The sequence below is a fragment of the Megachile rotundata genome, chromosome 16, assembly GCF_050947335.1.
Source record: "Megachile rotundata isolate GNS110a chromosome 16, iyMegRotu1, whole genome shotgun sequence".
NCBI lineage: Eukaryota > Metazoa > Arthropoda > Insecta > Hymenoptera > Megachilidae > Megachile > Megachile rotundata.
The window spans coordinates 12,738,467-12,760,043 of record NC_134998.1 but is presented as its reverse complement, the minus strand read 5'-3'; the positions used below and the strand labels follow the sequence as shown (position 1 = coordinate 12,760,043).

At 34.4% G+C, this 21,577-nt stretch overlaps 6 protein-coding genes across 9 annotated transcripts; 3 read left to right on the top strand and 3 right to left on the bottom strand.

The window, feature by feature from the left end:
* The first annotated feature begins 242 nt into the window (after window positions 1-242).
* On the top strand, window positions 243-6,998 carry LOC100878735 (uncharacterized). 3 transcript variants are annotated; one of them, XM_076541008.1, is made up of 15 exons: window positions 243-524; window positions 615-736; window positions 852-988; window positions 1,073-1,181; window positions 1,260-1,436; window positions 1,511-1,676; window positions 1,747-2,528; window positions 2,597-2,946; window positions 3,019-3,152; window positions 4,702-4,847; window positions 4,910-5,143; window positions 5,212-5,537; window positions 5,604-5,924; window positions 6,012-6,134; window positions 6,212-6,998. In XM_076541008.1, exons 2-14 carry the CDS (start codon window positions 661-663, stop codon window positions 6,099-6,101), a joined length of 3,048 nt encoding a protein of 1,015 aa, XP_076397123.1. In that variant the 5' UTR covers window positions 243-524; window positions 615-660; the 3' UTR covers window positions 6,102-6,134; window positions 6,212-6,998. The 3 variants fall into 3 exon arrangements, with proteins under 3 accessions (XP_076397123.1, XP_012135714.1, XP_003701113.1); XM_012280324.2 differs by having other exon boundaries at window positions 245-524; window positions 852-1,006; XM_003701065.3 differs by having other exon boundaries at window positions 247-524; window positions 852-1,006; window positions 4,913-5,143.
* LOC100880634 (coiled-coil-helix-coiled-coil-helix domain-containing protein 7) lies at window positions 6,878-7,744 on the top strand. Of its 2 annotated transcripts, none has more exons than XM_012280325.2 (4): window positions 6,878-7,015; window positions 7,108-7,247; window positions 7,353-7,451; window positions 7,521-7,744. In XM_012280325.2, the coding sequence occupies exons 2-4, from the start codon at window positions 7,170-7,172 to the stop codon at window positions 7,626-7,628; spliced, it is 285 nt and encodes a 94-aa protein (XP_012135715.1). In that variant the 5' UTR covers window positions 6,878-7,015; window positions 7,108-7,169; the 3' UTR covers window positions 7,629-7,744. The 2 variants fall into 2 exon arrangements, with proteins under 2 accessions (XP_012135715.1, XP_012135716.1); XM_012280326.2 differs by having other exon boundaries at window positions 6,883-7,015; window positions 7,134-7,247.
* A 1,570-nt stretch (window positions 7,745-9,314) lies between these two features.
* LOC100878625 (ethanolaminephosphotransferase 1) lies at window positions 9,315-12,308 on the bottom strand. The gene is made up of 8 exons (XM_003701064.3): window positions 11,706-12,308; window positions 11,105-11,173; window positions 10,840-11,032; window positions 10,502-10,764; window positions 10,263-10,420; window positions 10,011-10,191; window positions 9,763-9,939; window positions 9,315-9,680 (listed from the first exon to the last, which is right to left on the bottom strand). Exons 1-8 carry the CDS (start codon window positions 11,775-11,777, stop codon window positions 9,618-9,620), a joined length of 1,176 nt encoding a protein of 391 aa, XP_003701112.1. The 5' UTR covers window positions 11,778-12,308; the 3' UTR covers window positions 9,315-9,617.
* A 272-nt stretch (window positions 12,309-12,580) lies between these two features.
* On the bottom strand, window positions 12,581-13,256 carry COX7C (Cytochrome c oxidase subunit 7C). The gene is made up of 3 exons (XM_076541039.1): window positions 13,071-13,256; window positions 12,759-12,877; window positions 12,581-12,678 (listed from the first exon to the last, which is right to left on the bottom strand). The coding sequence occupies exons 1-2, from the start codon at window positions 13,167-13,169 to the stop codon at window positions 12,764-12,766; spliced, it is 213 nt and encodes a 70-aa protein (XP_076397154.1). The 5' UTR covers window positions 13,170-13,256; the 3' UTR covers window positions 12,581-12,678; window positions 12,759-12,763.
* Window positions 13,257-13,631: 375 nt separating this feature from the next.
* Calr (calreticulin) lies at window positions 13,632-17,375 on the bottom strand. Its single transcript, XM_003701062.3, has 8 exons — window positions 17,209-17,375; window positions 16,351-16,455; window positions 16,068-16,271; window positions 15,663-15,814; window positions 15,134-15,400; window positions 14,823-15,059; window positions 14,491-14,634; window positions 13,632-14,412 (listed from the first exon to the last, which is right to left on the bottom strand). The coding sequence occupies exons 1-8, from the start codon at window positions 17,291-17,293 to the stop codon at window positions 14,395-14,397; spliced, it is 1,212 nt and encodes a 403-aa protein (XP_003701110.1). The 5' UTR covers window positions 17,294-17,375; the 3' UTR covers window positions 13,632-14,394.
* Window positions 17,376-17,518: 143 nt separating this feature from the next.
* LOC100880520 (uncharacterized) lies at window positions 17,519-21,547 on the top strand. Its single transcript, XM_012280315.2, has 7 exons — window positions 17,519-18,485; window positions 18,581-19,275; window positions 19,563-19,880; window positions 20,055-20,457; window positions 20,524-20,827; window positions 20,885-21,057; window positions 21,315-21,547. The coding sequence occupies exons 1-7, from the start codon at window positions 18,294-18,296 to the stop codon at window positions 21,345-21,347; spliced, it is 2,118 nt and encodes a 705-aa protein (XP_012135705.1). The 5' UTR covers window positions 17,519-18,293; the 3' UTR covers window positions 21,348-21,547.
* The last annotated feature ends 30 nt before the right edge of the window (window positions 21,548-21,577 follow it).

Genomic DNA, 21,577 nt, shown 5'->3' with positions numbered 1-21,577 from the left:
TCATTTTAAAGCTAATATAAAACTGGTTTATTCATTCTGTATGCCTTATTTCTAAGTCTTCTGTAAATTTAAATTTACCCTCAATTTCGGAAAAGTACAAGTAGTGCCATTTATTGAGGAACGGCGGAACTATAAAAATAGAAAATCGAAGGCTCCCTGTATTATCGATTATGTTGACATAAAGGCAGTAGCTTGTCATTAGATGGCATTTGAAACAATTGGAAACTTATAGTAGTTTGATCAACTAGGAAAAATTGGTTCAGTGATCAATATCTATTTCAAAAAAGAAAATGTCTTCTCGTTATGATTTAATGTAATCTCACTTTCTTGATTTTCAGAAATTTTTTAGAACGCGTGACAAGTGTACGATGTTACATTTTCGTAGTCTCTTTAGTTGTTAAAGAACAACTGTTAAAATGTTTGGTTTTTAATCCTTTGTTCAATCGAAAAATTGTTAAGCAGATTAGTATTTTAAGGTTATGAAGTTGCTTCATATATTTATAAGAAAATATTTCAGTTTAAGCGTACGTAACAATTGAAATACAGATTATTTGCAACAAATCAAGCACAGTATAGTACGGGTGGTTTTTTTATTTTAAATTACATGTTTTCAGATATCCCCAGTGCGAATAATATTTTCAAGTTAACTTATGTTTTATTATGAAGCGTCGTCAGAGAAGGCCTGTTTTAGAACTTAATCAGTCGCATTCTGGTTCTCACGGGGAATATGTACAAAGTAAAAAGATTTATTGATCTAAAAATTTATTCTTAATTATATATGTGATGGTCATTCTACAGTTACATTTATTTATATATATTTTGTATTAACAACATGTTTTTATTTGGCTTAGATAAACGTAGACAAATAAATAACGATTATCCTGGACAAAATGTACCTGCTAATTCTTTGGCAAACATACTTTGTCATTACAATTCAGATAGCGATACCGAGGAGTCTAAAAAGGATGTTTGTAAATTAGATGATCAGGTCAATAATTTTTTCAAGGTAAATTTGTTGTATTATAATCTTTTGTGAAATCTATCTATGTGTTTAATATTTTGTACTTTATAGGAAATTCAACTTATTGCTCCTAAACAACCAGTATCAAGTGAATCTCTTGTTAACTCGGCTGTGAATTCAAATACATGCCAAACAAACCACGTAAACCAACAAGCACTAAGTAAGTCTTTGTTATAAATATTGTAATGTTGAGGATAGAATTTTTTCAAAATTTGTTTACTTATGTGTGTTTGTTTAGTGTGGAGAGAATGTTTAGATGAGTCTTCAGGATATCCATATTACTGGCATGTTGAGACTAATGAAGTAACATGGGAAATGCCAGATGAGTTAAGATATTTGAAGAACAATGTTAAGTCAAGTTCTATTATGAAACAGTTGCAAGAATCTCATTGGGTTGATTTTTCGTCTGTTACATGTAATTACATCTCGATTATTCACTTCTTTTCATACAACTATAAGAATTCTAATAAATAGTGCATAAATGTTTAGATCAACAATCTCATGAAAACATACCAGAAGGTATGATACCCAGGGAAGTAGTGGCACGCAATCGCAATAGGTATATTTGCAATGAAAATACTAAAAAACGAGAACCTCAAACTGAACAAGACACTGCAAATACATCTGATACAATGGATAACGACTCTGACGATGGGTATGCTGCAAAATATTAATATTCTTCAGTCTAACAGTATACTTAAGAAAAAAATAACTTGATATTTTAGGAAAATAGAAATGATAACATCCTATGGAACCGAAGAAAGCGATTCTGACACAGAAGAAGAGAATCATTCGAAAACGAAATCAACTTCGGTGGCAGAGTCGACTAGTGCAAGTTCAACGTCAAAAACAAAAAGTACTGATACATATCCTTCATCGACATCGGTAATACAGCCCCAACTACCGATGGTTTCTCAGACTCCAGGTCCAGATTATGAAAATAAGGAAATCGTGGAGTACGCAAAACCAGAAGTATCATTAGATGTAAAATCGGCCGAAGATACAGAAACTAAGTACTTAAAGTCTCAAGTTAAACAACAGAGTGCAACTCAGGAATCTGAAGAATGCACAAGCAGTGATAATCAAGTAGTCAAGGAGTCTTTTATGAAGAAAAGTATTAGCAAACATAATACTGAGGCCGAGTTAGATTTCCGTATTTCTTTGGTACCAGGATATGACGAAGATTCAGATGTCGAGGAAGAGTCTGAAGCTAAACAAGAGAGAAAAACTTTGTTCCCAATTCCTTTGACGGATAGTACTAAAGAAAGTACACTTGATGAAAGTCAAGTACTAAATACAAACACCTTATTAAACAGTACCGAAGAGAGTAACTCCGAAAGAAAAAATAGCCACGATCAAGAGGACGAACAACCTTCAGAAAAGACAGAGTCCAAAGAAGAATCTACTGTGAAGCCTGATGATGACGCGCAGAAGTCGAATAAATTCCTTGATAACTTGTCCGGAAGGAATAAATTCTTTCAAAGAAAGAAAAGAATCGCGTTTGATGGTAAGAATATTATCATTTTATATAGATGTGTACCGTTACTGAAATCTGTATCGAAATGTATGTTTTAGTTACGTCTACGAAAACAAAGGTGGACGACGAAAATGAAACCAATAAAACAGAAGTCGAGATTCAACGAGAAGAGTCGAATTCATGTGATGAACACGCTGCATCTCATACTGATCAGCAAGAGCAGTATGATACGATGAGCGAAAATACTGTGGAGAATACTCCGAATTTTAAAGATGAACCAAGCAGCACACTGGAAGAGGCAAACATATCGTCTGAAACGTCTAACGAGTCGAAAGAAGATGAGGGAGAAGTTAATTTATTATCGCAAATCGTTCTTGAGAAGTTGAAATTCTTGTCAGAAGGAAAACCAAGCGTGTCTCCAGTTCAAATGATGTCTATACAGTTACAAGTAAATTGAGTTTCTCTTTATTTTTAATATTTCTAAGATAATGTCTCTTAAAAAATATCTCTTGTATTTTAGACACTGTGTATTGCATGGGAAGGAGGTTACTTAGAAAAAAGTTACTTACGTAGATGGTTGTCTGATACTAGTCATGAATTGGAACGCTTGGAACAAGATGCAGCACCACCTGGATGGCTTTGTCAATGGGATAGGTATAGTATACCATCTAAAATTTATGTATTATTTCGTACCAATAAACATGAATCGTTCATACAAAACACCGCGTACGTTATACACGTCATTATTCTAAAAAATCTTCGGGAAGTAATCTTTACACGTACCATCGTAGCGAGATAGTTAATGGTATTAGTGGTGATTTAAAACATTTTATTTTGAATTTTTCTTAAAGCAGTAAATCAAATTTCTACATTTTTTTTGTACATTTATCTGATTGTTCTTATTAATATTTTTATGTTCAATTATAAAATTTTCGTATCTCTCTCACTTGGTGTAATAACTCGAAGTAAGTCGAATTCTCTGTAACAAATATTTAATCAATTTGATTTTATCAATTTCAGAGCTAAAAAATTACCGAATTCTTTATCAAATTTGTAGGATCATTAATTACATTGAAACACAGGTTTTATTTGTACATAAAAGTATCTCTAAAAATGTCGCGTTATTTGTGTTGAACGATAGTAAAAATAGGTCTGTGTTCAGTACACAGTAAAGTAATGTACGTGTTACGTATTTAAAAACATAAAACATCTGGAAGATAAATAAACATTAAAAATGTTAGTGGTTCAAAGCTAAATTCAATGATTAAACGAAACCTAAAGTGACAAAAATCGAAGACTTGTTTTAGCTAAGTGAAACAAGAACTGTAATTAAGTAATGCAATCGCAAAAGACGTCCCATTGAAAATGCAGCCTCGAGGCGAAGTCCAAGCGCTTACTGTGATAAATAACGAGAAATAAAATTTTTTGTGAGTGTTAAAGATGCTATTTGATAAATCGAAGAAATAGATGAGCCTTGAGAAGATAGCCGGAAGAAGTTAGAAAAGAAGCTCAGACCTTTAATTGAAGTTGCAGCAGGGAATTTGGATTAAAAAGAAGCAGTGTACAACAGAAAGATTAAACGAAACGAAGCAACAATGTTTTAGAAAATCGTAACATACCGTGTGAAAAATATTTTTTTATACATACAAATGTTTCACATTTTATATTTTCTTACATGTTATATTTATGTACATACTTCGAATGTCATACGTATACGTCATTCGATTTTCTTATTTAAATACATTCCATTAAAAGTTGTTCGTTTCTTACATACAATAATGTGTTTAAATGTGATAGTCGAAGCCGTTCTGTTTCTGTACGAGTGCTCGCCGTTGTTATCTTAAAAAGTCATCCTGACTATTGCACTCTCAGTACACGCATAATCAATTCGCTTAATTTCGCTAGCGTAACGCAGACGTTGTCGACGTTATCTCGATGATCGTGTTGCGGAAGAGAGCGCCTTCTATGTAACCGCTAAGTAACACTTAATCCTTTTGTAATAAAAGGGTCTTGCTGAGTAAATGGCACGCCGAGTCGCAGGTAGGAGTATTAACTGTTTTTTAGTTAATAAGTTGCTTCAGATATCGGGAGGACGTTTCCTTTCATGGAGTAACGTCCCTCGAAAGTTTGTCAATGTAAAACATGCAAGTATGTCCATTTTCCTCCTCGTTGTATTATATTCCTTGCTGACCATTTTTTCCAGGTCACATAAGCGATATTATTACCAGAACACCTCCACTGGAGTTACACAATGGACATATCCGGACACTGGCATCGCTGGTGGTGCAGAAGAAATGGAGATTTGCTCAACGCCTCCTCCAACGGAGCAGGAAGAGATGATTATTTCTGGTATATAGTCATCATTTTTACAACTGTCCACTCCCATACAAACGTGCTGTTCTTTTTCATAGCAGAAGAAGAAGGACTGAAATTGAAATCAAAGAAACTGCAAGAAAATGGAGAGACAAACGAGGACCCCACAGCTCCAAGGAACAGTGACATTGAAGCTCCACCTCCGCCACAAATTTCAAACCCAAGCCCCCCACCACCACCAAAAATATATGCAGAGGATTTGAAAAGGGATAAAAGAAAACAGGATAAATGCAACGACAAGCTAGATGGTAAAAAACAGCGGCTGAGAGAAGGTGAATTAACTAAATTATTAGCTGTAGCAAAGATATGTAAGTTCACTTCAATATATTTTCTTTCACAGAGGGAACGATACTAGTTGAAGCGAAGCAACTGGAAGATCCCGTTGCACCTTCTCATTCGTCAGCTCTGTTGTCTCCTCAGCCCACGACTCTTGTCAACGTAACGAACGCAGAGCCACTACCGCCAGGTGTAGACTTAACGGAAGCGCCATATGAAATACCTGCAACTGCTCTGAAACGAATTATATACGGCGCTGTGCAGCCTCAGGGTGGTGCACTCTACGATGCAACTGCAAGGGATCCGACAGTTCCTATTTTAAGTCATCCAGCGGCCATAGTACAAGAACATTATCTTCAATACCCAGCTTATCATCAGCATTTACACGCAGTAAGTTTCAAAAAAAGTAGCACTGGCACTTTGCGTTTCCTTTCTAATTTCATATTCGTTGAACAGCCAGCGGCCTTAGTACTTCCACACAAACACAATGTACAACCTGCAATTCAGCTAATACCTGATTACACACCAATATATACGAATCACAAGATCATCGAGAAACCGCCGGTTAAGACAGCCAAGGAATCTTTGGTGTCCGCTTTAGATTCGTTTTATAATGATATAGCTCGTATAGAAAATACTGGGATGGAAAAACCACCGCAAAGACAGGATATCCCCATAGCGGAACCTGTTTCTTTGCCTATGGAGGAAACTAAAGCAGAGGTAGAACAGGAAGCTCTTCCAGTTGAAATTGCAGTGAAAGAGAGAAAGAGGAAAAAGGTAGACACACTTAAAAGTGACATACAATTTTTGTTAACTGTATTAAAAGAAAGAAAGAATCGAGATCATCGTATATTATGATTTCAGACGAGAATCGGTATCAGTAAGAAGCATAAAGAGATGTCTAGTATGGTAGCTAAATGGCAGAAAGTGCAGCAAAATTTCGAGAATACATAAACTGACCAGATAGTTGTGTTCCACAGGGATGAGGTAATTAGAAATGTTTTACTATGAATATTAATTTGTATTCCCAAAATTATGAAATAAATAATTCGTTCCTGTTTCAGATACAATTTTGCAATATTTAAGTCGTTGAACATAGAATAGTGCACTGTACTTCCGTCAGTATAGTGTTCCTGTACCTGCAATTAATATTGTTATTAATGTATGCTCTTTTTTTATTTTTTAAATTCAATGAATTTAAATCGCGAATCAGTGGATCATGCGAATAATGTAAATTTTGAGATGTTGTCATCGCAGAAACGATTTTTATTATTTGTATAAAACGCATGCTGATGACTTTTAAAGCTCACAAAGCGTTATTGCAATTTATAAGCATTTAAAATAAAAGAAACGTAAATTAATAGTATCTATTATCTTTAGATAAGTTAACGGTATCTAACTCGTCTATATCCGTATATTAAATTGTTCTCCTTTTTCATGTTATTTATATAAATCACGATGAAAGAAACAATGCTTATGGGAATCTGGAAATGTTGAAATAGATATTTAAGTATTTTTTACAAATAGATAGTCGATTCTTTTAAACGTAACAAAATCGATGAGTTTTAAATTGATTGCCATTTTTCAATTGCTGAAGGTTATGCGTGACTTGAACAGTTTAAAATAAGCATTGAGTGGTACATGATGATCTTAAATGAACACTGAAAAGAAAAATGAGATATATAACAAATCTCTAACCAGAGACTATTTTAGATACTTCCATGAATAGTTGAATATTTTTTAAAGCAACTACCCAGAATCTAATATGATAGCGAAAGTTTGTTTATAAAATTGTGCATGTTGAAGAATTGTTTTTGTAATAATATGTAAATATATGATTGATGAAATATATGTATGAAGAAGAAAATGTAATTATCTCACTCCCAATTCTTAAGATAATAATTTTAAAGTTGAATATATTTGATACTGACGTTTCATTTCATTTATTTTGTATCGTCAGTCATAAATAACGTACTCATGATACAGGTTAACCTAAAAATTCATTCATAACATCAAAACAGTATGACCGATGAGATGAAGAAACATGTCGATAAGACAAAACTTAAACGTGATCAAGAATATTACAATGCTTGCTGGAAGGTATAGTTTAATAATTAAACGTTTAAGGTTATGTAAGACCGCATTTAAATATCTAATAAAAACTTCTTGGCCTTTTATCAAACTAATTTACGATTGTCATTTCAGGAACATAATTTAAGTCTAAAGTGTCTAGATAAGAACAAGTACGACTACGACAAATGCATGTTGTATTTCAATAATTACAAAAGTTGCAAAAAGTTTTGGGTAATTTATATTTCGTGTATTTATATTCTTTGTACCATTCTATGTACGTATAAATCCTGTCTGCCTTAGGCAAATGTATATTCTGAACGAAGAACAAAGGGTATTACACCATTTATGCCTTCACCTGAAGAGAGGGAAAAAATAAAAGCAGAATATCTTGCATCTCGTAAAAGATAATTATATGTATATATATAATGAATTAAGAAATTGAAGTATATATATATATTGTATAAATTGTAAGCATAGAAACTAGAGTGCACTGAAAATAAAGCATATATCATTTTTAAAGTAAACACATTTTACATAAAATCATTTTAATATCTTTGGTAGGAACAAAGTTTGGAGAATTCTGTTTGATTACATTTTACACGAGAAATTCATGATGAAAGCTATAAATAATACACGATAAACGATAAACTGGTATGCAGTTACATCGAAACAAAAAACATTAAATACTTAGAAATTAAAGTTACATGGAGGTATTATAAATAGAATCGATTACATATTTCGGTTATTAAAAAATGTAGCATCTTAAGATTATCTATAATGTAGCTATACCCTTGCTGAGACTACATATGTATATACATTAAGTTTTACAAAAATGTAATTAGTTCTACAAATATTTAATTCTACTTAATATTTAAAATGAACAGTTTTTGTTACAAGTATAGTATGTTACATTTTTTGTGACTAAGGTTACATATGTTCTGATTATATAAAATAGACTAGTAATGCATTAAATACACATGTACGGAAATGCACATGTAATTGGTATCTTCACCTGGAATTTATCAATGTAGAAATTTTAACACACAGAATCAACACAAATCCACGAACATTTGAATCAGTCAATTATTCCACATTAAATATATTACTATAATATTGAAACTTAAAACTAAATGCTGAACTTTGAAAGAATATTTTTATTTTTACAATGTGGGAAATTTTGAATTTACTTAATGTACGAAATATATTGACAAATATGGGCTGAAACATAATTTAATTAATAGTTACAATTTACATACTCTACATTATTCACCAGTGCTACGTTGGATAGACTTTTTACATAGAAATTTTTAAATATGATTTATAGTTTTAAATATTTTAGACAAATTTGGATAAATTTCGTATTAAATCGTGCCTAAGGTATTGTACATTATTTGCCCCACCTTGAAAATAATAAATATAATGAAATGAAGTAATAATAACAAATTTAAATTACTTTCAAAAAAAGAAAAAGTATGAAATATTCATCGATGTCTTTTGTTAAATAATTTTTGCGCCACTCGTCTGGTGACAAAAATACAAAGTCCACTGTTCTTTCTGGATTTAGGAATTGACTTTTTAGTATTATTCTTTTTCATTGTTCGTTATGACAATGAAAGGTTTTGTATATTAATTGCAAAAATTTTCAGTTTAACGATATCAATTAATGTATGAATACAGTAACACACACATGCATTCTCACACAAAATTACAAATTCCTATTACAAATGTTCACTGACGTTACGTTTTGTCTCCTTTAACCTTTCACTTATTGCTTTAGCTTACTCAGAATTTTTATGCAATGTAAAATTATTTTTCCTTTGAAAGATGCTTCACAAAGAAAAATCTATAAAGGAAACAAATTATTTGTCACATAATAAAACTGAGCAAACGCAACTTTTTACTGCACAGACAATACATATTAAAAACGAAATCCACGAATAATAAGATGTTATGCGTCTTAAAAAAAAATATACACGTGGAATTAAGCACAGAACACAAAAAGACAACGTAAAGGGACGGTAAGTCTCTAAATTCATAGACATGAGCAAAGGATCGTACGAAACAAACTAGCGAATGATTCCGTAACTATATCACAGCAGTATGAAATTTAAAGGACTTTACCTCTGCAAACAAAAAATAAGATTACTTAACAGGTACTGTTTGTCAGCATTGTGATCAGCGGTCGTGACACGTTTAAATGTATTGTTCAAAAGTCATAGCCAGTATTTTTGATACTTGTTTTGAAGAAATGGTTGTTTAGGCACCATTTCAGTCGTGACATTTGAAATTTGATGAAGTTCGTTTACATTATATCGTTTGCCTTACGTTTGTCTGCCCTGTATTCAATACTTTGCTCTAACTTGTTCTTCGTTTTTAACATGTATCGTCGGCAAGTAGTCAATCAGTACGATCTTTGATACGGAATGTATGGATACGGAAGTGACGACACATCTGACGTACCTAAAATAACAATATATATTTTGAATGAAGATAAATAATTGTAGAAGTATTCTACTATTTAATTTAACAAAATAAATCTTACCACGCAAGTTCCATAATGTATATGTGCTAATAAAGCTACAATGGCAACAATGTACGTGGCTTCCAGATCAGTGTTAGGCAAGATAAATGAGAAAGCTGCTGCGATCGCTACAGGTAACAATATCCATGACAGCAGCTCGCATCTAGTGTTGCTCATTTGTGAAACAATCAAACGGCACTGAAAATTAGAAATGCCATTAATTTTTGATAATCAAATGCGTGAACTGACTCATTTGTTCATCAACTAACACATATATTTGAAAAAATGGTTCCTATAATGAAGAAAACGACTCGGGGATCTTTCTCTATAATATTAGTCGGGGAATGAACAACCCAAATTGTTGAAATTGCAAAGAATACTGCCAAAGGTATTAAAGGTCTTATAGCGTCTAGGAATGTTCGCATTTTACCAGTCTTGTCCCTGTATGACCTGAAAATAAAATGAGAACTTTATTAGATTAAATAAAAGTTACTGATATAAATCATAAAAGTTGCACTAACTTGTATATATTCCAGAGAACTACAGGTAAACTAGATACAATTGCAGTAACATAAAGCAACAATTCGAACATCACTCCAACTGGTATACCACCTGGTAGTATAAATTTCCAAGCTCTATGTCCTCCTATACTTGTTATAATAAAGACGACAATAGTACCCTGTAGATCATGTCAATTATGATAAAATATCCTTATAAGTCCTACATTTTATTCAATACAATTATACAACTTAATACTTACTACCATAGATAGATCATATCCCCAGGGAAGAAATAATACTCCTGTATTATACTTTTCCCAATGAGTTAGATAGAAATTAATAAACACATTCCACAGAATAAAATACATTCTCAATGGAGACACACTGTGATCTGTCCTGCCAAACACAGAAAACATACAAACAGTGATGAGCATAGTAGTCCAACTATCTAACCCATGATCGAATAATTCTCCTAAGGGACCAGAAGTCTGTGTACGCCGTGCTTGTTTTCCATCTATACCGTCTATAAAAAAAGAAGTTTCATATTAAACATAAAATGTACATTAATTGGGTTTAAACTTTATTGCATATTGCTTACCAAGTGTATATGCCATAAACACATTAAATGCACCTAAGGCAAAAATCCACCTTGGGATAGGAGGATATTGAGGTTTATCATTGCTTGATGCATAAAAATAATAATCATAACTCGCAAATAGAGTAAAATTTAAAACAGTGAAAAGAAATCCAGAAAAAGTTAGTACATTTGGAGCAACCCATTTTGGACAGTACTAAAACAAGAATAGATTATTACATAAAATAACAGCTAAGATTTACCAATATATATTTATCCAGAAACATACCTGAACAACTTTGTTCCAAAAAGGGTGCATAACATACACGCTCAGAGGACTTGTATCCACAGAATTATACTAAAAACATAATTAACATTGATTTATTGCAATATGTTCTAAATGCTAGAAATCATTTGGGATTTAAATAATTATATCACTGTTAGTCATATCGTGCTATGATGTCATAAAACCTGATCTGCTTAAGGAATACTGATTCATACAAATGTAAATATTGTACATTATATTTTCAGCTAAACTTTACACGCATTTATAAGGCAAGAGCTATATCTTACATTAACAATTATAACGTAATACAAACTATGTATACCTAATTTACAAGTATCTATATGTAAATGAAATTTAAAGTAGGAAGATAATATAAATTAGTAACTATAAATAAAAGATATCTGAAATATAATACTTTTGGTGCATTGATTGTAAATTTGATTGTGAATTGTAAATGTTAAATTAGCATACAAAATATGTTAATTTTGAAAGATTGCAGGAATAATTTTAGGAGATTTATGAATGAATTTCAAACGTATTAAAATAATCCGCAGAAACACGAAAAGCAGTAAGATATGAATACTTATCTAATCGGTAAACTTACTTTATAATTTTCGAAGCCGGTAAGATGCTGCTCCGTGAGATACTCGACCTCCAGTTTTAGTTTTTGATACATTGTTAATATGAGGATTCGTTTAATCGCGCTCTGGGAAATTGCTTCAATGACTTTTTGGTCGATTTTATTTTATTTCATCAGAACATAAACGCGTTTTCCACGGTAATACGATTAGATTGGAGGAATTCTGTACACGAAGAAATTAGTCTTCAAAAACACGTGCGCCTCGTGTAGTCTGATCAGACGTCAATTCATGGTGATACTTAATAAATGATGGTACTTTGAAACAATTCGTTCGAGTAAAACGTGAAGGCCGATTTCCACGCACGCAAAACTACGAAACAATAAGCGGTTGATTCGCCGCGCAATCGAAGGAGAACAGATACACAAATCAACGGCTACGAGACTGCGTATGATACTGTATTACTTTTAAATTAATTCGATCGAACGCAATTTCTCTGATGACAATGGGATGTCATTAAATAACGAATAAAAGTCAAAATTAATGTGAAACCATTTATATACGATAAATATAAAATAAAACGGATTTGAATATGAAATTTAATAAAAGACTTGGTCGTACCCCTTTGCTGTAAACTTGAGTTTGACTCTAGTTGTGATAAAACTGGGAACTAATAGTGAAATATATTGTGTAGTAGAATAGTAATATAATAGAATATTAGGGTAATGTTACATATCTGGAACATTTATGGAACTTATTTTTCCATTGCTAATAGATCTTATTTGAAATCCATTTCATTTACTTACAGTAGTTTCATTAAATATACATATTTTGGAAATTTAATACATAGTTTTACGTGTTACTAATAAATTATAATTGTGATGAAGTATGGATAAGAATATTAAATGCAACTTAACATTTATTTATTATAAATAGGTACATTACATGTTGTTTTTATAACAGTTGTAATAACAACTTACTAATACCATTATTGTAAACCTGAAATGCAATAATTACAAAATCAATACAAAGTAAATAGATCACATATTAAGATGCCCAAATACTTAAAGATAACTTACATAATTTACTTTGTTAATTGATGACGAAGAATGAGGAAAGGTAACGCGAATCCACTGCCAAAGAAGAGAACGAACAATGCAGTGAGCTTGTATCTGTTTTGAATGCTGAAAGGGAGATTCTGCAAACATTAAATTTATTATTTCATACACAAAATCAGCTGCTTAAGAAAATAATCAAATTCGTAGCAGAAAATGTTAAGCCTAATTTGATAGCATTTGTACTTGTACAAAAATCTGATTTTTAAACGTATCGATGTGAAGCGAAAACCGTAGTTATGCAATAATATTTTATTCACTTTCGTTTATACTTACGGCACCGGGAAAACCTTCAGGACCATGATCTTCCCTTCTTGCTGCGGACGTTTTGAATGTCCTAGCGCATCGTTGCAAAATTGTTCTTGTACCTAACATTTTTCTGAACTCCTTGCTGTTTGCTGCAATGTACTGAAGTTACGGCACCATCTAACCACAATGGCAACTAGCTGTCTGCTCTGCGCATATTCAAGGCGGGTTTACAATGTGTCCCTGGCACAATGCCAATTGAACTTCATGTAAACAGTCATTAATGTTTTCAAATGAAGTATGTCCGCGTACCGCGCCTTTGCTGATTTGTAGTTACGTAATATCAAAACGCAGTGTCATTACTCTATTTGTTGAAAGACATCTGCATTACTTTCAAATTATTACTGTATAAAAATGATGTAATTACAACAAAGCGTGTATCATCTAATATGTTTATTAAATATTTGAAAAATGATAACATAATGCTGTCTTCAGTAATGGGTTTGATATAATGTAACAATTGATGAGATGCGTAACGATCATGTTTAGGACATTGAAACATAACAAACGAAAATAATCAGCCTTAGCACATCTAGAAAAGTCTTATTTATTTTATTACATTGGTTACTGGTTGCATTTGATACATAATCATACCAATTATTCATATTTATATTTATATTCATTCAATCACGTCTGCACACATCCAATCACTCTTAATCTTTTAACTGCAGCGGGTTTCTTTTAATATGCGCGTACACTGTACGGAAATTGAAATATATATGTATATATATGTATATATGTATAAATATATATACATATAATGTATCGTTAAATTACATTTTAATTATCTTTCAATTGTATATAAAAACACTTGACAAACAAAAACGGAACAACTTAGTCTTTTTATGGAGCTGTGTCATGGGGGAGACACGGGGCAAGATGACTATTTATATAATACATATATACTATGTATGTGCTATTATATATATTTCTTTTGAGATTGTAGCGTACTTCTGGGTAGCACAATGAGCACTTTGATTTTGTTGAACACTCGATGTTCTTAACACCTTTCACCGATGATTTTTTGTAAAACCCAAATGAACAAACGATCGAAGACTAGGATAAAATGTTTAGGCTTTAAACACGAGGCCATATTTCAATTTTAAAATGTTACTTTGCGACTCACTGTTTCAAACTTTCCAAGATTTGAGAATTTTTCCCCGTAGATTTGTTTGATCGAAAGGAACCATTTTCTTTTTTATGACTTTTTTTGCGTTTTATGGAAAATAGTGCGTGTCGCGGCCACACAGCTCCTGGAATACAGTCTGTGTTCGTGTCAGTCACGACACATTATTTACAATTCATCATGCCCCTGAAACAAAGAACCAAATTTCATTAGTAATCATCATAGTCGTTGTAACAAATAATACTGAAAATGATTGACACTTACATCGGCGTCTTGGACAGTATTGTCCTCTTCATCCCCCTCCTCCTCTTCCTCGTCATCTTTATTATCCTCGTTCTCTTTACTCTCCTTTTCTCTTTGTTTTCTTTCTTCTTCGTTTTGAGCTTCTTTCATTTTCTTCTCACCTTCCTGAAAGACAATAATTGTAAATAAGCCTCACGCCATTTTCCATTTAACGTTTAACGATTTCAATTATGAAACTTCAGCAACGAGGAATTCCAGCTGTTTATCGCTCATGAGAGTCAGCAATGCTTTTAACATCATTGAATACCAGTTAATAATAGTAATGAACTGTGTGAATAGTATTTTATACGTACAAAAGTGGGTTTCCAAACATCTTCGCCAAACTTGCGGGCGACCTCAGGGTCGTCCGTGATGAGTACATTGTCGAAAATAGTTCCAGACTTCACTTGCCAGAGATCGAAACCAATGGCACAAATTTCATCCCTTTTGTACAATTCTGGGTCAGGTGTGTATTCAGGATTATCAATTTCTGGATGAATCCAGGGTCCTTTGTAGTTAGGATTATCGATTTGTTTCGGTTTCCATTCACCCTGAAAAGAGAAGTAAAATTAAGTAAATAAACGAAATCGACGAGATGACGATTGTTTAAACTTATTCAACTAACTTTGTATTCAGGATTATCGATCATCGGAGCCTCCCATTCTCCGTCCATCTCGTCATCCCAATCTTCAGGTTTACTAGCTTCAGGATCAGGGATGTGTTCAGGTTTATCCCAATCCTCTGGTTTTGTGTCGTCTGGATCGGGAATCGTGGGTTTATCATCCCAGTCATCGGGTTTGCTTTGAGATGGATCCTTAATTTTCTTCGGTGGCAGGAAATCCCAGTCTGCCTCCAATTCACCGGATTCTACCTCTTCGTTGTCGATAAGAACCTTTAAAAACATATCGTGGTTAACTATAAGAAGGAAGACAGAAGATCCAGTAATTACATCAACTCCAATAATACAATGTCGTTCTTTGTTACTACATAAATAAGTAATATATTACTTATAAATATTTTGTGAACAAGATAATCATTACTCTACGAGATTCTCTAGCACCCGTCCTCCACGGTTATCAATGAGAACATGTGACTCTAGACTCGACATAATTATATAACATTTTGTGGTACGATTTTCCTCTCAGTTTTCTTACCTTGTACGTGTTATCAGGTTTAACAATTAAAGTATACAAGTGAGTATAAATGTCGTCTTTGCATCGAATATCTTTGTTGATTAAAAGATTTTTGCCCTTGTAGCTAAAGATCACATGAACTTTCTTGGTTCCAGGCCCACAAATATCAGGTCCTGTAAGAAATAACTATGTTAAAGTATAAAATTTGATAGAGATTAGACTAACTTATGGCAACAACATATGAAGCTACATGTTGTGATATAATGTCTCTTTACTGGTACCTGAAATATCTATAACAACTATATTCAGGGCATAAGAAAGACTTTACTCTCCGAGTATCATCAGCACCAGTTCACTACAGAGTGTAACTGGTGACTCTGAACTCGGGTTCCTACAAATTTTTGTCAATAATTAAATAATTCTTACCAAACATAATTTCATAGGGACTTTCTCCATGCATATCTGTCTGATCCAGTGAACAGTCAAATACCTTGACATATCCACCACCACAGTCAATGTTCTGTTCATGTTTAACACTGAATTGGATAACAAGCGGTTTATCTTTATTACTGAAGGGCTTGAACTTCCTGCTTAATGCATAAAATCTAGCATCTTGGGAAGTCTGGATACCTATTGCAAACAAAAATAGTATCAACAAGTTGCATATTTATAGATGCATCATTTTCAATTCAGATGTTTTCCTATCTACCTTTGTCATTTTCAGGATCATTCCAGAATTTTCCATGACTCAAAACAAACTTTCCAAACTCTTTTCCAGGATGTTCAGAGTACACCCAGTTCTTCTCCCAGGAATCTGTAAAAGAAATCATTCACATAAAATGTTGTGATTGTTTGGCTAAAGTTCAACAATAACAAATAAATGTTTCATTAAATATTAAAAGTACTTCTATAATAGTTAGCTTCATTTAATATTCTTATTTCTTAAGCTGTGACAACTTATGAGAAAACGGTCTGTAAGAAAATTCTGTTAAAAATAGAAACAACTGAGATATATAGATGTGTATATAGTTACATCGAATCGACACATTTTCTATGAAGCATGGGCGAGTTTATTTCACGAAGCAGAGAGCGTTCAACACAGATCAACCAATCGATTGCGCGTCATGTCGGAGGAAGCGCAAGCCGTGTGCTTATGGCCTTTGCCACGAGTCGGAATTTCAATTTTCCCTGTTCCCATATGGCATCGTAAACAATGTCACGACACTCCATTGTACCACGGGCTATCAATTATGTAGTTATTCGTGCGTATACAAAGGCACACGACATCGTAGAAACGAGCGACTAAGGGCGTGTGGTTACTAAGGAGAAATACAGTGTACCGCCTCGGCTCGAAAGCATCGACAATATCAAATATAGTAAACTTAATAACATTTTCGCACAGAAATGGAATACCGTGGGCGTGGTACATTCGAGGAAAGCCAATCGGAAATGTATACCGACTTTTTAGGACTTCCTCTAGCTGAGCATGCAGTTTTCCCAATGTGCCATGGAAAGATCACGAATGAAATTACAAGCTAAATAGACGTTTCTGGAAACGGTTACTTACCATCGAGGAACTTCTCCTCGAAGTAGATTTCTGCGGTGGCGATTGTAGCCGCCAGCAGAAGCACGAACGCGCAGAAGGACCGCATTTTTATGCCGGGACAATGAAAGTCCGGTCGACGAAGACGTTCACTCTACAACGAACTAGCCGATAATGTCCGAAACGTAGACGTGGTTGGTGAGTTAGCGGCTACCGGGGTAGACAGATGGAGGGCACTGATTGGTTCTCGTCTATCAACCAATCAGAACTGACCACGCTCGACCAACGAGGCGCCGCACCGTGGCAACATTATAGCCATGCCGCGCGCACATAACCTCACGACAACGATTACCTTATATTATCTATCGTCGATATGGCAGGTGATAGGAAAGTAATCAAAGCAGAATTCTTATTGGTTAATTAACCGATAACCATTTTCGAGAGCGAATTTAAATATACTTATCACTGCTTCGAATGTTTTAGGAACATTTTAAAGTTGTACAAAGAGGTCTAATGTATAATAAAATACTACCTAAAAAACACTATGTTATTTTTTATACTAGTCTTCTATTCTTAATTGTATAGAACCGTTTCTAATTTCCCGCACACTTCATATCTCCGTTTACATAAATTGCAATACTAAGAGCGTTGACAGATAGCGATACTACAATCACTTTATCATTTTAATGACCATAACATGTTTCTAACATTCTATAAATTACACAAAAAATTCGTTACACTTGTTTCCCGCTAGGAATAAAATTGAAACAATGTCTCTTTACACAATCAACTAAATGTTTTATTATACTGTAGACACTTTATCCACTGAAGAAATGGAATTCTTCACAATTTTATATTATATCCATGTAATTATTCGAAGAAGATTTAATATTTTTGACGATGAAATCTCGATAAACGAATGGCGTTCAAAAGCACTCTTGTGTGTCGAGTTTCAAAGTGGATTGTGTACAAATTGTTTCCTTAGCAACGATTGCCAGCAAGCGTGTTTCTCCTTGATCAACCGGCTAAAAACTTAGAAGTGAAGCTCAGTCAAGTCACAGAATCATGTACCGTTGAATTTCGAAACAAAAAAATAATTGAAAAGAGAAATGTTACACTCAAGGGCAACAGCCGCGTTGGAACGTCTCAAAGAGATGGACAGGAAGTATAAAATCAAGCTTAAAGAGGGTAAATTGAATCGAAATAACGTGAGTACTGAAAGTTCACTGGAAAGCACGCCCAAAAGCAACAGCAGCAGAGTCGAATATATTCAAACTTCGAAAAAGGAGATCGCATCGAAGGTAGTAATGGGTTTAAGCGTCCACTATTCTGAACAAGTGACTTGTTTGAAATTTCATTCTACCTTTCTTTAAGCTTAATTACATATACTTTGTAGGTGTCACCTAAATTCAAGAAGACAGCAAGTCCAGGTGAAAAGTTTTCTGACGATGAAGTGCATTCCAAGAAGTCATCCAAAACGTCTCCCAGAGAAAAGGTACAACTGTCATCTGAAATTGAAGCGAATAAAGAAAGTGCTTCAAGGACCGAAGAGTCTGTCAAGACAGTTTCAAACCCGGAGGATACTTTGAAGTCCAGTTCCGAGATCCGGGATGTCGTATCAGGATCTGAAGACCCTCAAGGGCAAGATGAAGAGTCTGTAGCTACTATCTTCTCCAGACAGACTGCTGAAACAATTTCAGAGGCGATTAAACCGAGAAATGGAAATAATGTAATGGAAAAAGTAACGACCGAAGACAACCTTGAGGCGTTTAATCCTGGCAACGACGAAACGACTATCGACGAGGTCATCGAAAAGAGCGAAACCATTTCAGAACTGCCCAGTGCGTTGGACAAGGACAATATCGAAGGTGAAGATTCGTCAAGTGCTTCTTTCGCGGACGAGCAGAAGCTGCAGTACGAGAACACCTTCGAAGAGGCTACTAATTCTACTACTTCGTCTAGCTCTGTACGGTCGCAGAAGAGCTCGGAAGAGGCGTTGCCACAGGATACGCTGATATCTGGAGTGAAGCAGATCAAGATTACGTCGCATAAGCAGGAGATCGTCGAGGAGAAGGTGGTCGATGAAGAGAAGTAATTGAAACGATTTATACTGTTTAGGTTATAGAGTTTTAAGCGGTGAGGATGTTTCAAACTTGAGGCGATTCGAGTTCCAGCAGCTTCAGATTTGAGATGCTTTGAGTTTGAGGCCTTTCGAAGTCTTCCAACATTAACGCGTTCCAAACTCGAAGTGTCTGAGCTGAAAACATTTAGACTGATTATATATTTGCTTATCTTAGCTTCGCGATTAACTGTAACATTTCTAATTTTATGAAGCCGAATAAACAGGAAATATTGATTCAACTGTAGTTTATTTTCAGAGATAAAGAAATCGTTGAACTGATCGCGCCGAAGATAATAAAGAGCAACAGCGTGTGCGACGTCGACCTCGACGAGGAACTATCGAATTACGTGAAGACGACGGAGAACGTGGACGAGGTGACGCCGATCAATCTCCTCAGGTTGTCCAAGCAAACAACGCCGACGAAAAAGCACGTTCGAAAAAACAAGAAGCACAGGAAATTGTCGAACGAAAACGTTAAGGAAAAAACCGACTCCTTCTCAGATGATCAGAGATTAACGGAATCCAAGGTCCACGATGGCCTACCGTTAAAGGAAAACAGCTCCTCAACGACGATGTAAACCTGAAAATTACAATGCAATCTTATAATTTTGAATAATAAGTTTGAATAATTATATTTAATATATAATTTCTGTTTAAATTATTTATCTGATTACCTTTGTATTATAATAACATGTACTATATATTATATGTGATATGTGTTAAATATTTCTTTTCTTTACGGCTGCAGGAAAAGTGCCTCAAGCGCAAGGAAGGTTCAGAAGGAATCCCCGAAAGCAGAGATGGCGTCTTTGTCTAGCGAACAAGCTCAAGTCGAATCCGTTGAAGTAGAAAAAGAGGCAGCCAAGAGTGAAACAGAGAAATTGATGAGGGAACCGGAAAACATCTCCAGCGAGAAGCTTCTGAGAGAGACGCCAAAAAAATCGGACGTCACGAGTACACTGAGAGAACTGAACAAGGACGCGATTAATGCTATTGTCAGAAAACACAGAATCCACGCGACGAGGAAAATCTCGGATAAATCTCGACGTTGTAAGAACTGCCAAGCTGTCGTGAAGCTGCCTTCCGTGGAGTACGAGGAATCCGAGAACATTGAGGATGAGAGTTTAACGTCTCAAGAAAATATTAGAACGGTAAAATATTTCATACAATAATAATAATGTCGATATTTCTAGTAATATTAATTTGACAAATTGAAGCACTCCAGCCACCACCAGAAGATGAAAATTAAAAGAGGAAAGTCGAAAAGAATATCGAAAGCTTCCAAATCACGAAGGGTAAATCAAGAAAAAATTGAGGAGCAATCTCGATTCTGCAGACAGACGCGTCATCTACAGAAGCAAGCAGCTATCCTCAGGATGCAACAGGAACGCGAGGATATCCGTAATTACTTGCTGGAGCTCCAGTTCACGCAACTGGAATTTGGTCCCGGAGAAACCTCGTCTAAGATCGCTGCATTTAAACCCCTCGAATTCCCAAAAATTTTGGGGTACAAGAGACCTGGTAGGTCTTTAACGCAGATAAATTAAAACTGATATTGAAGAGTTCTGAACTTTTTAGATATTGAAAGCTCAAACTTGTTAGCTACCGATGCGATAGCGATGCTACAAGAGAAAGTATCGACGATAAGGCAGTGGCTGAAGGATCAATATCTTCTTTACAGAGACTACAGCAAGCTGGCACAAACGGTGAACGCAAAATATGTTCCTGCCAGCTTGGAAGATGCAAAAAAGGTATTGTTTAATGAAGCATAAACTGCATTATTCTACGTTTACTCAATAAATCCAGAAGATTTATGTAACAATTTTTTATCGACCACCTCTGCATCTTATCGAAAGATATAAATATGCGTTTAACACAATGAGAGAACAATGAAACTCCCCGCCGAGATATGAACAAATTGGGATTCCCTCGGAGATTCGACGTAGAAGTTGTTCGCTCCAGGCTACCTTTGCAAACTTCTAACGAGATAATGCTGTTCGGTTTTCAGACGATTCGCCAGTTACAGCGAGCGACCATTTAATCCGACCAGTCGTTTCCGTGAAGCTTTCAGCAAGAACCGCGTGCAACGTGATTCCTCCACGTAACAAAGTGAACGGTGCAAGCTGATGTGCGTCCTCCGGTTGATCATTCGTTTTCTTCGATTTGGTTTGTTTAAATTTAAACCTGAAAAAGATTGTACTGTGTTCATTGTTTGTTAATAAAAGTGTGTAAAATAAATAACATATGTTGCATTTATTATTAGGGAAGCTA